We start from the raw sequence: 15,968 nt of genomic DNA, 5'->3' as shown, positions 1-15,968 counted from the left end.
GCCCAAGGCCGGCTCCACGGCACTCGCGGTACAATCAGGGCACCTGACCTGGAATAGCAGGACAGCTCAGCAGGTCATATGGCCAAGGAGCCCAACTTGATTAGCGCTAATTCAATTGTGCCTGGGCGCCTTCTTTAGGCCCACCAAGGTAGTAGTTCTCATCCCCTCCCTTCTTTCTCCCCCCAAAATTATAATAGCAGTTATGTTTCAAGGTGCCAAAGCACTTCACATACTTTCTCTCAAGCAATCTGCAGAACAACCCTGTAATATACAAACTAGTATTATGATCTCCACATTGCAAAAGGGAGGAGGTTGATCATGGCTTACTCAAGGCCATTTAGCGAGTTTGCGGGTAAGAAAGGGCTGCCAGGTTTTAACTGTTCCAGTTCCAGGGCCTTCAACACTCGCTCAACACACAAAAATTAAGGAACTTTAAGCTTTCCTTATTATTTTATCCTCATGCCAGGAAAAGCTTTGTTCTATAAACTTCTATGTTGCTGTTAAAAACCAAGCTGAAGAGCTAGGAAAATGTTGGCAACCCTTCCTTCGCTGGAGCAGGAGTTCCTCCTAGCACTAACACAGAAATTATGTCAAAACAGCTGCATTCTCACTACATAAAATAACTGCACGCCAGTGCAATGCAGCTACTGGCCGTATCTGGGGAAATAAAAGGGAAATTTGGGGTTAGGTGGCACAAAGCAGGGCAGGGCATTGAAGGAGTAGCAAGGGGCTGCCACAGAGGATTTAGCAGCAGATCCTACATTCCATTGCTCATGGGAAAATATGAAAGTGGGTGATGGGGCAAGTCTTTATTTTGAAAAAATAACCATCTCCAGAATGCAGATGGTGCGATGGGAATGTTTCAGCTGCTGCCTTTCTCCCAGTCAGGCAGCTGTTCAAAAGTACAGGAGCCCAGTTAAGAAAGGGGTGGGAATATTGCAGTCAAACAGCAAAGGGGTAGTGGTGGTGGAATTAAGCGACGCAGTTAGGTAGCAACATTCCACCATCTTCCTTTCGCAGGGGATGCTGTGAGGCTCCATTATACAGAAACAATGCAATGACTCAAGGAATCACTGCTCTATGCCGGGTGTCTTTCTCTTAGCCACCCACCAGCTGCCCATCGGAGAAGTCAATGAGATAAGTAACTACACAACTTTGAGAAGACATCTGGAGGCAGCCCTGTATAGGGAAGTGTTTAATGTTCGATGTTTTGTTGTGTTCTTATATCTGTTGGAAACAGCCCAGAATGGCTGAGGAAACCCAGTCAGATGGGTGGGGTACAAATAAAATAATAATAATATTTTTTAATTATTATTATTATTATTATTATTATTATTATTATTATTATTATTACTATTCCCCAGGTAGGGCTGGGAAAGGCTATGAAGCCCTAGAAAGCCTGCCTGCCAATTTACATAATTCTGAGTTAGATGGATAAGCAAACAGACTTTGTATGAAGGCAACTTCCTATTTTGCTTGCGACAAGGGCTGCAGCTCAGTGGCGCACGCTGATGGTCCCAGGTTTGGGCCCTGGCAGCATCTCCAGGTAGCACTGAAACCCTGGGGAGCTGCTACTAGTCAGTGAACACAATACTGGGCAAAATGGACCAATGGTCTGGCAGCTTTCTATGTTCCCATTTCCCCCTTATGGTGTTGCTGGTTTTAGACTGAAATACGGTGTACGCATACTTTAAATAAAATAAGGATGGCCTCTCTGGTTAAGAGGCCATCTGGCAGAGAGGAATAAGTAAGGGGTTTTTGTAATGCTTCGCACCCACCCCTTGCTTATCTCAGGGCTAGTAACCAAACCACAAGCAAAGAAGTCTAGAGTAGGAAGAACGGTGAAAAAGTAGCCCACAGATACCAAATCGCAGCTTGAGGGAATGCAGTACAAAGTGTTCTGTACCAGACACAGAAAAGCAGAAGTGTGTGCGTTTTATTTTTTTAAAAAAATTCTCCAGCTCCCCCCCTTCTTTTAAGAAAACTTCAAAGGGCTTATCCACCCCCCTTCTCCCAACCCCAAGTGGGAGAGAAACTTATTAAATCACGCTGGGACTTTGGGTGAGGACAGCTGGCCTTGAGTCTGGCATATCAGAAGAGCCTTTATAGAGAGAGGAGAGGAACACGTTAGCAACCAGCGTCAAACACGCATAGAGAGTCATGCACAACACACCCACAGAAGGGAGGCACGCTCTGGCCCCAGGCAGGCAACGCATAGAAGGCTACCTCAGCAGCCAAGTGAGATAATCTAGTCTGGTATTCCTCTACACCTCCTTGATGGCAGAATGAAAGCATTACATTGTAAAGTCAAGGCTTTCCGAAGATAAACAGCCTCCATCTGGAAGGATTACAAAGGGCCTGGGCCACGGAAGGCTTAAAGGACATACCAGTCAGCAAGCTAGAGAAGAACTTCTGTTGCCTCCCTTAAAACAAGAGCAGAATAGGAGCAGGGAAAACTCCCGATTTCACCTCAATAAAATTAAGTCCAGCGGCAGCTAAGGTGCTTCCACTCTAGTGGGATTGCTATCCGCCGTTCACCTTCCTTTCTTTTTTTGGTGACTCCAGGATGCAGAACCTGCGACCCTCCATCTGCTATTGTCCTTCAGTTCCCATCAGTTCTGACCGCTGGCCAGGCTGGCTGGTGCTGATGGGAGTTGGGAGGATCGCATGGTGTCCATCATCCCTGACAAAACACCGTCATTCGGTCATTGCTATTGTGGATTTTCTGTTCTCAGACCACCTAAAGCCCAACTATTTTTTTCAAAAGAACAGAAGGCCATAGCTACCATGGGTATAAAAGCCCTTAGGGTTACTCTTCCAACTGTTTAAGAGGTAGAGGTTTTTGATTTGGCTTGGTAAAGTTGAAGAGGCAACATTTTCCAGGTCAGGCCACTTGGGAATAATATTCAGTGCTACTGGTATTTTTCTAGAAAAAAGAGGTGCCAAAACTCACCATAAATGTCTCATTTTTCTCTCTTAAAATAGCAATGGCACCTACCTGAGAGGTGCTAGAACTGAGTTCCAGTGAGTTCTGGCTGGGGGAAAAAACCCCTGGATTTGCCCCAGAGTTGAAATTGATCTTCCAATTTGTTTTCCCATTAGTGTTTTATGGTTATCAGTGGTGTTGGCCTGTAATTTAAAAGAGCAATATATGTGGGTCACCATGACCCGAAACAAGTCCTTGCAGTCTTCACTAGTTCCCTCTGCTGCTCCGTTTGCTTGAGAATAGTGAGGGTTACGTTCTGAGGCCCCACATGCATAAACAAAAACCGTGTAAGTGGGGAACACCCTCTAAAAAGCCTCCAAAACACCATTTTCCTCCTGCTCTCCAACTTTCTCTCCACACAACTCTCTAGAGTTGAAGATCTGGGGCTGGCTGGAGGACTCACAGAAAAGAGGCTGCTGCTGCGCTACCCCACATGCCAGCTGCTAGGCAGGGAGGCTGAGCAGCCTAAACAAAGCCCTGCTGTACCTCCAGTCTCTCTGCGGCTTCCTTTGCCCTCACTGAAGTCCTAAGGCTACAGGGAGGGTCTCCTCATGAGCCATGAAGACTCTCCAGCTGTCTCCAGCCATTTCCTGGTTTGAATCTATCAATTTGTTTACTTCCTGGCGCCACACGTATATGCAGCTGTGCGTGAGTCGGTTGTGCATAAGGGGGGGGGGACCGCCTGTATAACAAATAAATGTCCACAGTCGCTAAAATTTTATTTGTTACTACAGCAGCATCCCAGAATGCAGAAATTAAGCACAAGATGCTCCTCACCTTCATCTGCATGCCTGATGTCTTGGGGTAATCTGTGAGTCTTAAGTGAATAGTTCCCCTTTGAGATTAACTTGTATGACTAACTGTGGCATATGTTCTTAAGCACCTGCAGGATCAAGGCCTTGTTTCCTAGAGTTGACAACCCAGCTATGAAATCTTTCCCCAGGCTAAACTTGCTCTGTTATATATAAATACAGCTTTGTTAATTTTAAAATACCTGTCTGCCTAGAGGATAGATATATATATTCTGGTGCTCTTTTTATTTTAAGAGAGGCAAATAAAATATAATTAGTTTTATGCCACCACTCCTCTGTTCCAGGATGGGAAATTATTTCAGAAATCTGATCTTTTGCAAGAGATAATGAGAGGCCAATGCATTATTATGGAAAATAAAAGAAAACCACACCTACCCACATGAAATATTACACTAAAAAAAACTGTTTGTTCACACATCGCAGGTCACAAATGTAAGAACTGCCTTGATGAATCAGACCAAAGTCCATCAATGGGTATGTTCACACATCATGCGATAAGTCAGGGTTGCTGGCTTCTTGTGAATGACTGATTTGGGGAAGAAAATTTTCCATTGCTTGAATTTTGACACAGAAGATTTGCTATGTCTTAAGTTAATTCATAACAATGAATGGCTGTCAATTACAAATACAATTATTAGGAAAGATTAACATTTCCAAAGCTGTAATTCATGGTTTTTCCCCCAGGTGATTATCACAAGAAGGATGTGAGGCAGCGTGTATGCACAATTCTTCAGGTTGCTAAAATATATTGGTGTGCCAACAATTTTCAATGATTTGCATGTTCTTAAATATGAACAATGGAAGATTTTCCAAAAAAACCCCTCACACATCACTAGTAAATGAGCACTACGGTTGTATACATAGTCCAATCGTTCCTTTTTTTCTCCCCAGCACAAGCAGGAGAAATAAACCAGGAAACTGCATTTAAGATAGAGTCACTATGATGTTCACATTTTGTTATTCCTTTAACAAGTCAGGAAGGATCGCCAGCCAGCCTTGAGCCACGGTTTTTTATTGGCTTACAAATCCTAGCTTGATGGGGAGAAGCAAATCATGACATCAGGTCCAGATGTGACAGGAAGCCAAACTTAACTGCAACTTCTGGTTTTGTTTCTCTTGCTCATTCTAAGCAGCAAAGTGGGTATGATTTCATGGAATCATAGGGCTGGAGGGCACCCCAAAGGCCATCTAATCCAACCCCTGCAATGCAGGAATCACAGCTAAACAATCCCAGGCAGACGGTCATCCAATGCTTGTTTAAAAACTACCACCTTCCAAGGGAGTACGTTCCACTGGCAAACAGCGCTTGGTATCAGAAAGTCTTTCCTACTATTTAGTCAAAATCTCACTTCTTGTCATTTGAATCCACTGGTTTACACCCAATGGATGTAAGCATTTTCTGTTTTCTGGAGCAGCAGAAAACAAGCATGCTCCTTCTTCCATGTGACAGCCTTTCAGATATTTGAAAATGGCTGTCGTTCAGCTCCAGTCTTCTCTTCGCCAGCCTAAACACATCCAACTCCCATTGGGTTGCATGTTCACAATAAACCAGGGTAAGCCAGTAATTCTGGTTTAGTGTAATGTGCAAATGTGGCAGTTCTGTATTGAACAGTAGATGCCAAATATATCTGAACACCTACAACCAGGACAGGAAGGCAACAGCCCTCTCCTATTGGCTGTCTCTGCACCTAGTATTCAGAGGTTTTTGCTACCTCTAGATCTGGACATTCCATATACAGTGGTATCTCGGGTTACATATGCTTCAGGTTACATACGCTTCAGGTTACAGACTCCGCTAACCCAGTGCTTCAGGTTAAGAACTTTGCTTCAGGATGAGAACAGAAATTGTGCTCCGGCAGCGCAGCGGCAGCAGGAAGCCCCATTAGCTAAAGTGGTGCTTCAGGTTAAGAACAGTTTCAGGTTAAGTACGGACCTCCAAAACGAATTAAGTACTTAACCCGAGGTACCACTGTAGCTAGATTTTGGCTGCAAAACACAATAAAGGAACGGATAATGGGATGTGGCCATAGCTAACATCTAAGAATAATACTCAGTAGATCTTTTAGAGGAAAACGACTGGGAGGCAATTACGTATATGCATGTTGAAAAGGTTGTCATTTCTCCGAGATGAAGGATAAAAACAGCCACTACTGATTTGCAAATGTTAAAGGGGTGTTTATTTTGAAATGCTAATTTTAACCACTGCTGTGGATGAGCTGCCAGCACACTGCACACACAGCATGAGGCAGGGTGTAGCTCAGTGGCAAAGCATCTGTTTTGGATGGGGATGGTCCCAGGTTCAGCCCCCAACTTCTCCAGGAAGGACTGGAAAAGATTCCTGCTTGAAGACCTAGAGAGCAGCAGTTGGACAGCAGAGTAAGTCGCATTTAATTAAATGGAACTCACCTCCGAGCAGACCCTTACAATATTGCATTGTAAGCCCCCCCCCCCAAATGTGTGATTGTTAAGCAAACTAATAATTTGCTCCGGAGAAGAGAAGGAAGGAACGTCCAGCACGCATTGTCATTTCCTGACATTGAAATCCCAGCTAGGGAGTGGGGGCTTTGTGCCTACATCTGCCATTGGCAGGACTTAAGAAATTCTGCTTGTAACCATATGTCTGATTGTTTAAATGTCCCCAAGCTGAGCCTATCAGTCTTTTTTTTTTTTTTTCCAAGTTCTGGAGGATTATACTTTGGGGACTCAAAAACAGCCGGGCAAGATGTGTAGAAACACTACAGCCTTAGAGGTGGGAGGAGAGAAGTATTTCCCCAAAAAAATTCGCAATAGGGATGGTTTTGCAGTACCTTTGGTCACTGTGCAGGAAATAATATTTGGGAAGTCTTCCTGTATAGACTTTGACTGGAGATCCCTTCAAATAGAAGACGTGAAAACATTAAGAAGAGGCTGCTTGATCAGACCAGTGGTCCATGCAGTCCATCATCCTGTTCTCCCAGGGGCCAACCAGATGCTTCTGAGAAACCTGCAAGCAGGTTCTGAGCACAAGGGCACTCTCTGCTCCTGTGGCTTCCAGCAACTGGTATTCAGAAGCATTGCTGCTTCCGACTTGGAGGTACAGCATTGCCACTGTGGCCAGTAGCCACTGACTGCCTTTATCCTTCATGAATTTGTCTAATCTCCTTTCAAAGCCTTCCAAGTTGGTGGTCATCGCTGTCTCTCGCGTGAGGAACTTCCATAGTTTAACTATGAGCTGCATTAAGAAGTACATTCCTTTGTCTGTTCTGAACCTTCCAACATTTGGCCTCGCCAGATGTCCCCAAGTACTAGCATTATGGGAGAGGGAGAATAACTTTTCCCTATCCGTTTTCTCCACACCATGAAGAATTTTATAGTCTTCTATCGTGTCCTGTCTTACTCATCTTTTCTCAAAACTGAAAGGTTGCATCCACTGCGACTGTTCCTCATAGGGGTGTGTACTTTGACAGGGGGAGAGAGAAAAAACCAGACACACTTGATTAGGGAGACCAGGGTAAACCAAGATGGGTAATTGCAAACAAGGCCACCAACATTCAGGGTGCACAGATAGGCTGAAGCTAAATTGCAGCAGGTCATGCTTATGAGTGCTTATGCAAACTTATCCCCCACCACATGTGGGGGGTGGGTGTAATTGCATTTATGGGGTGTCCAGACCTTGTACTTCTCAACAAGAAGTAGAGCCTTTACAGCAGGGCAAACAGCGCCCATCTGAACAAGGAATTGCTGGTCTCGGCCTACCTCCATAACAGGGCAAAGAATCCAGCCCTGGCAGGCAGAGGCTGCTGCTTATCTGTTCACTAGGAAAGGCCTCAGAGGTCTCTCTAGGCCTCTGACTAGTGGATTGGACTAGTTGTTACTCAGAAATCATAAATGCCTCATTGGCTTCCAAAGTAAAATATGTTCTAAATTATATTTTGGCTAGTGCTGCCACATATCTGGAATTTCCCGAACATAGCCGGGATTCGTCCATCGAAAATGGCATCCAGGCAGAATTTTTGAAAACCAGCTAAAATGTCCAGGAAACCCCGGGCGTATGGCAGCCTGTATCAGAAGTGTTGATTTTTTTGGCGATTTCCCTAAATAATAGGTTTAAAACTTCTCTTTTTTGGAAGTGGGGGGGGGGGGCAGAGAAGGTCCTCCTTTACTTTCACTCTGCAGTTTTAATATGAAATCTTAGGCGCAGTATCACGCCCAGAGCTCAGAAACTGCTCAAGCTAATGATATTCCCTGTTGCAAAATGCGCCTAGAAAAATGGGAGTTTTGAACACTGACTGGGCAGCAGTGATGCTCGGGCATACATTTCTGTTGCAGTTAGCAGGGAAACAAAGTACAGACAACTTATGCTTTCTTGTCCTCCTGATCAGCAAGGAACAGCCGAAGCCGCTCTCCATGCCTCTGAAAGCTCAGCTGCCACCTGCTTCTGCATTCTACAAATCACCCATATTTCAGAAGCTTTGACCATAATAATCAGAAAGCATTATGGGAAGTGTTTTGTCCGTCACAATGAACAAAAGGAGCTTCACATGAATGGCAAATCTGAGATGATGTATTTTTGCCACTTAGTAGCCTGAATTAATCAGTACATCCTCGTTCAGTATTCTGCAACTCATTTTGCTATCGGCCTATGTTGTACTTTGGCAATAGTGCGTTGACATTGTCTTTTCCAGAAGTGCTTGTGCTGGCTTTGGCTTAAACAAATAAGATACATAGTGTAATTATTTCAATGGAATGATGTACCTATGATTAAATTACAGTTACAATAAGCCCCTTGCTATTCTACTTGTTTTGCTCGTCTGATAGGTCAAACGGCTGTGGCACCCATAATCTGTGAAGACAAGTAGCGGCAATCTCTTGTGAAGATTGTTTGGGTTGAGGATAACCTATCACGGAGTTGTTGTTTTCCCCTCCAACAGAAATATGCCTTATGCTTTTAATCTTCCTGCTGGAAGAGGAAACAGATTGAGAATGGAACCACGTTAATTAATTTTGTGTCTTTGCTTCATCAGCTTTTATGGGATGCGACTTCTAAACAAGCCTCCAGACAGCATTAAATGTTCAGCTTCTCAGGCAGAGAGAGATTTAGTTTACCCCAAACCATTTTGCAACAAATGGTTTCGCATAACGGGAAGACGGAAGATGTGGGGGATTCTGAATCAGCACTTGCTGGCCTATGGGAATCGAGTGTCCTATCTCTTCCCCCAACCCCAACCCCACACTACAGCTCACCCCTGCTTTGCGGGGTGGGGGTGGGGGGGTGGGAATGATTCACTGACATTCCTTGGATTAGTGGGGATGGGTGCAATCAGCTGTGAAACATTACTTCTAAATTTACAGCAGCATCCAGTTCTGCCTCAACACACATGCACAAAAATAAAGGGGGTTTGCAAAGAATGCCAAAGAAGAGATGCGGTTTGCTAAAGAGCAAAAGTTAGTACAAACAACTCACCATTGTTCTACCCCAGTGGTTTTTCAAACCGTGTTCCAGAGAATGTTGGTGTTGCTTGGCAGTGTATCAAGGGTTACTCAACGAGAAGATTAGTGATGGTAGACACTCTCCCACCACTGACTACAACAACTTATGTTCACTGTTACCAACCTGTCCCAATACAGTGGTACCTCGGTTTCTGAGCATCTCGGAAGCCAAACATTTCTGTTTTTGAACACGCCTCGGAAGTCGAATGGCTTCCGCTGCATGTTTTTCAATTTTCTCAATGGATATTGCAGACAGCCCTTTGCACCTCGGTTGTCAAACGTTTCAGAAGTCGAATGGTCTTCCGAAACGGATTACATTCAACAACCGAGGTTCCACTGTACACAGTGGTTTGGCAGTGTTGGGTGCCTTCTAGGTGCACTATTAGTTTGATGAGATCGATGAGGCCAAAAGGGAAACAGCGCCGGTTGTGACAAATACAGGTCAGAATGGAAACTGCTGCCTTCTTACATCCCTCATGGCAACCCTTTGCCGCTCAGGAGGACACTGCAGCCTATAGCCTTGATGGATCATCACAAAGGACAGCTGTGAACAGAACTGGGGATTTCTAGTACTATCCAGAGAAACTCCTGACTGGGACGTGATGTGGGGAAAGTTGCCTTGAAAAGAGAAAATCTGAAAACCACTTTTAAAACTTGAAAAAGGGACGGCTAAATGGACAGTAGAGCCTTAAGTGAACCACAAGTGACCCAAATGAACTTGGGAATTGGAAAGAAGTATATTTATACTTCAAAACCTCACAGACTTTGTTTTGTTTTGTAAGCAAAGCAGCGTTTATTTATAGCTCAAATTATAAGCACGCCAATGGAATTGTCAACAAGGTAAACCCACCACCACTGGTATCCATCCAGACAATGCAACATTAATCCTGGGCAATATTAATAAAGACGGGTCAAAAAAAGAGAAAGGAATCAAAGTTCATAGCTGGGTCACTTGACTTTCAGCACAGAGAAGGAAAGAGACATGGGCAGTGTTTGCACACACTTACACACACCTCTCCACGAATCGAGGCGTATTTGAGCAACAAAAAACAGTTGCGATAAATGTCAAGAGGGAGAGGCAGCTTGCTAGTATCACACATTCTTTGCCAACAGCTGTAGAGTGGACCCAGGCAAGAGGAACGCACAGATGCTTCTCTTACGGTTTGACGAAGTTGCTGGTTATTTACTGCTGGATGAAAAACACCAAATCCTGCCTAAAGGATGTTACTGAACTTGCCATTTGAAACGCCCAATTTTGGCTCAGCTCGATGAGTTTGTATTTGCATGCAACTGCCCTGGTTACTGCACATTAATGATGCATGCAGCTCCTTGCCCTAATGACATTCTTGGCATTCAAGTCCCCCTTCCCAATTGAGAAGTCTGAAAGTCTAAAATCTACAACCCCACAAAAAGCTTCCACGGGCCTAGACAGCTGGCTTGGAGCATTTGCTTGCTTGAACGACAGCTGGATGTTACTTTTTTAAAAAAGGGGGTGGTTGCAGGGACTCTCAAGATATCCTTACTACAACGCTACAAAAAGACCTTTGTAGGCAAAAAACCCACTTGTGACTCTGGAGAATTTCATGACTCTCAACTATCTTAGCACACCATAGGATGCAAATCCTCACTGACGATTCTGTCCCAAGGTTGAAGAGTTGGTGGGGTTATAAGAAATTAGGAGTGCAGGGCAGTGGCCAAACAGCTGGTTTTAAGTATAGGACACCCCATATAAATCACTACAGTGGTACCTCGGGTTACATACGCTTCAGGTTACATACGCTTCAGGTTACAGACTCCGCTAACCCAGAAATCGTACCTCAGGTTAAGAACTTTGCTTCAGGATGAGAACAGAAATCGTGCTCCGGCGGCGTTGCAGCAGCAGGAGGCCCCATTAGCTAAAGTGGTGCTTCAGGTTAAGAACAGTTTCAGGTTAAGAACGGACCTCTGGAACGAATTAGGTAAGTACTTAACCCGAGGTACCACTGTACTTCATTTAGAAGTTGTATGGAATGGGCTATAGCAAGTCACTCACTTTTTGGCTTGAATTATCTGTCTTGCGGTTATAAAGAAGCAAAGAACAGTAAAGCACTTTGAACATTGCGCATGTTGACTTGGAGATCAGTCTCACGGATTCAGTAAAATTTACTCCCATGGAGTAGAGGATGTAGTAGTTCTAGTAGTACTCAACATTTTTAAAGAATCTTGACAGAGGAGAGACAGAATTTAGGTAAAATTCCAAAACCCACATTACGGCTGTACTTTTTTGTCTGGCTGACCAAATTGTGACAGAATAATATATGCAAGCTTTCAAGTTCTCCAGAACTCTTAATTTGGCTAGGTGCTATATAAAACAAGGGTGAGATGCTGGAAAAGAATGTGACAATTGGAGCCATGGATGGCGTCTGCATTTAGTCACAAGATGGAATGTGGGAGAGGTAGCAGACATTCAACTGAGGCTCTGTTCAGCGCTTTGCAGAACCTGCTGGAAATTAGGAGCATACACTGGCTGATCCCCCATATGGGAGGAAATATATAAACCAGCTTCATCAGATCTAGCCTGATAACCCAGAATTCCTCTTGGACACGGTGACACAAAGTCCTCCTCCACTTGATTGCTTTTATGGTTTAATATGGTTGTGATGGTTATGTATATGGTTATGTCTCTCTGTTCCCTCAAATCCCTCCTCAAAATCTGTTTTTTCTGTGAATCCATAATCTCTATCCCAAACTGAACCCAAAAGCCTGACATATGCATGGACCTTCTTCTATGTGAACTCATCTGATCCATTGAGATCTGAAACGTAGTGCCTTCTTCAGGAGCCCCCACCTTAATAATAATAATAATAATAATTCATTTATACCCTGTCCATCTGGGCTGGGTTTCCCCAGCCACTCTGGGTGGCTTACAGCATATCTAAAAACAAAAAAAATCTAGCATTAAAGTAAGTAACTACACTAGTATCCTAATTAAAAAATAATTATTTCACCTATTATTTTTAATGGTTTTGCTGGCTGTCCGTATTTAAATTTATTTCAGTTGTTTTTATCAAGCTTCTATGTAAAGGCCTGCTGCAGCTATAGATTTTTAGATGATGTTGGCTACTTTATTGTTTTATTGCTGCGGTCTGTATTTTGCTGTTTTGATTATTATAGCACACTGTGATTTAGGCTGCAATCTTATGCATAGTTACTTGGAAGTAAAACTCATTGAACTCAGTGGGTCTTGCTTCTGAATAGACATGTATAAGATTCCACTGTTAGAGTGCTATTTGTTTTATTGTTGTGAACTGGTTTTTTAGACTGGTAAGCAGAAAATTAGTATACAGTATACCTATTTCAATTTATTAATTTTCTTGGATTCATCCCTTATCTTCTCTTTCCTCTCTGTCACTGTCCTTTGTTGGGAATGTAGATGTTTTATTTAAAATACATACATGTATAGTATGCACATAGATAATACACACAGACCCACATTTCTTGTCTTTTTGTCAGATTCAGTCTTCAAGGCAGCTAACAAAAAAGAATCCTAAATTCCAGAATTAACAAACTAAAAATGATTCAGTAATGTGGCATAGAATTATTGAGGGGTTCCCCCCCAGTCCTTTATTTTTCCATGGATTCCCCCCCCCCATTTCATAAGGTCAGTAGCGACAAGGAAAGGCTTCAAATTCAATATTAGACAACCGTGATATCAGAAACTGTTTTGATGCAAACTGAAAATATTTTGCTGCAAATTACCTTAGGCAACTCATTCTAATTTACGTACACAGAGATAACCCCCCCCCTCCCCAGACTTTTTTCCAATTAAAATTGGAAGATTCAGGGAATGCTCTGTCTCCAATATCCTCCAGGGCAGGAGCGATGATTCTAGCGAAATGCAAGCTTTATGGGAGAAGGTAGTTGTTTAGATAAACTGGTTTTAGATTTATTTAGAGCTGTATTGGTTTTATTTTTATTTATTAAATTTGTACACTGCCCTTCATCTGAAGATCATGGGGGCAGTTAAAACTAGCACCTTTAATTCTGTCCAGAAAAAAAGCTAGTGAAGATCTTCAAATGATGGCAAATGTGGGTCCCATGTTCAGTAACTGCCTGACTGTTTACTGATGTTTGCAATTCACACAGTGAAGAGCTTAGGGCAGGAACCTTTTAATGCCACTCTGTAAAGAACTCTGAGTGCTGAATGCTATATGCGCCAATCTGGTATCAGTCAGAATTTTTATAACTTGTTCCACAGTCTGTAACAGACACATTTTGGTATTTCACAGCTGTTTTGCAAATAAGCTCAGATGTGTTATTTAAACTGTTGTTACTGTCCCAGACCAAAGGCATAATAGACTGTAGAAACTGAAATAAAGTTTGGAAAAGTAGTATCAGAAGATCTTTGAGAGCTACCCTTCAAAATGCCCACTCCAGAGGGAAATTTCTTTGTAGAAAGAAACCTATGTGAGATTGTGTATTTTTCTGCCAGTTGCAAGAGAAGATCCACATTTGTGTGTGGTTATCGCAAGCAATAATTTACACAGGAGGCAAGTATTACCTCCTACACAGAATGATTTCGATGTAAGAAGCAGGATTAAAAACACCACATTTATCTCTGTTTTGTCTGTCCGTCTGGGGGTGAGGACACAAATGGTTGAGAGAGACCCCTCCTCCCCCAAACTGCCACTCTCCAACTCCCTCCCTGGGGCCTTTATTAATAGCCAGACGACAAGCAAGTCCCAACTCATTCGTGAATGGAATTAACAAATGTTTTTGCAATTAAAGCTGCAAACATTTGCGTGGGGCTCCAGGAACAAAGGGTGTCTCTGTTGCCAAGTGAATAGGATCCAGTATCAACTCTGCCTGCCTGGCCAACCATCACATTCCTGATTCCCTCATCCTCTGGAAAGGTGGGGGTGGTGCTTGAGTTATGGAGAGAGTTTTAGGGAAACAAGTTCCCTTATTTCTTATTGGGGTGGGGGTTGGGGTTCACTGTCATATTCTTCAAAGGTACCAAGACAAAAAACAAGTCATTGGATTGGGGAGGGGGGGAAACACGCCTTCCCTCTTATTTTATAATTAAATCTTGGGGTTGGGGTATTTGTGTGTGTGCATATATTTTGAATACACATAAAAAAAAATTACATGCAGATGGGAGTAATGAGTGCTAATGCCAATTTTTAAAAGGGACACGTAACTTTTATAAAAATGGGGACCCACAATTTCCTTTTTTCTACCTGTATTGTACTAAAACAAAGTCTAGTCACTTCCATCATACCCCCTACCCCAACCCTAAAATAACTACAGCTAGGTAGCCTGTTGGTCTGCCTAGTCAAATTTTTTTTTTGAAAATCCTTCCAATAGCACCTTAGAGATCAACTTGGTATGAGCTTTTGTGTGCATGCACACTTCTTCAGATATCTGTTTACTTGGATGGGATGGACTAAGCTAGGGAGAATCTTCGTTAGTACTTTATTCTAAGTGCAGGGAACCCCCCTCCCCCCCCAAACCCTTTCGCTTTTGTCTCAGTGTTTTTCAGATTATAAACCCAAGGGCAGACTATCTCATCCTTGACATTTGTAAGCAGCTCTGGGAGCCTTTTGGGGGCAGAAAAGCAGGATCAAAACACTTTAAATAGATAAACACATTTTTAAGTGTAATAAATATGCGGAGGGACAGGGGACTCTCAGCTGCGGAAGTGTTTCCAAAGCTTACACCCCGTTCACTTTTAAATACTTTGTTAGTACAATGTCTTTTACTCCAAGGCTGCTGTGAGGTTCCATACCACACAGACATCAACATCGGTCTTATCAGCACAGAGCACCACCAAAAAAGGGGGGAAAGACTTTCTCTCACCACTTTAAAAAAGTGGGCTAAAACTTCCCCTTTCATCCCTCCCTCCTAGTTTGAATAAATGTTGCTGCCCTCTCCGTTGCAAAACTCAACATCCCCCCCATCCTAAAAAAAACCCTCCCCAAGCCACACATTTGTGAATGCAAAAGCCACCCTCAATAGCCTCTATTGTCCCAGGAAGCCTTCGCTCCTCGATGATGGGAAGGGTGCAAAGCTCACGCATGCCCCCCGCCCTGCTTGCACAGCAGCCAGGCACCCCCGCCCCTTCAAATTTCCAACTCGTGGCTGCTGAAAACAATGATGGGCGGGGGAGGGGGCTGAAGTATGATCTCCCCACCCCGCTGCAAACCGCTCAGCCCCGTTATCCACCCCGCAAAAAAAACCGGGGTCCCTCTAGGCAAAGCCCGCGCAACCCGCCGCCTCCAAACCCCGGACCTCTCCCGCTCCCCAGCCGGGCGAGACTCACGGAACATGGGAAGCAACAGCAGGAGAAGGAGCGCCCGCCGCCTGAGCGCCATGATGGGGATGCAACTAAGCCGTCCGCCTGGCCGGGCCGGAGCTTGCGCATTCCCCGTCTGGCCAGGTCCCAGCGCCGGGTGGGAGGAGAGAAAGGGAAGGAGGGAAGGAGGGAGCGAGCGGGAGATGCCCGCCTTAGTAGCGCTCGGCTGCTCGGGCAACGGTTGCTAGGAGACAAGAGATGCTGGGGCTCCGTTGCCTCGGCAACCGCATCTACAGTCGCGCGGAGGGGCAGGAGAAGCCTGGAAAGGATGGATGCGGCGGTTAGCTCCATGGGTTTGTTTGTTTCTTCCAAAGCCCCCCCAACTCCCACAAGGAAACAGTTTGGGAGCATGGGCCCTGGGGTCTCG

General features: G+C 44.1%; 1 protein-coding gene across 1 annotated transcript in view; it reads right to left on the bottom strand.

Moving 5' to 3' along the window:
• Window positions 1-15,752, bottom strand: part of JAM3 (junctional adhesion molecule 3) — a 40,295-nt gene extending 24,543 nt beyond the window's left edge. The window contains exon 1 of the mRNA XM_083589041.1: window positions 15,569-15,752. Within this exon, the coding sequence (XP_083445167.1) occupies window positions 15,569-15,620 (52 nt within the window). The 5' untranslated portion in view covers window positions 15,621-15,752. The remainder of the gene's footprint in view (window positions 1-15,568) is intronic.
• Window positions 15,753-15,968: the final 216 nt, after the last annotated feature.

This window comes from Podarcis filfolensis (assembly GCF_964270895.1).
Source record: "Podarcis filfolensis genome assembly, chromosome: 15".
Taxonomy (NCBI): domain Eukaryota; kingdom Metazoa; phylum Chordata; class Lepidosauria; order Squamata; family Lacertidae; genus Podarcis; species Podarcis filfolensis.
The sequence above is the reverse complement of the archived record's forward strand: the minus strand, read 5'-3'. Positions and strand labels throughout refer to the sequence as shown.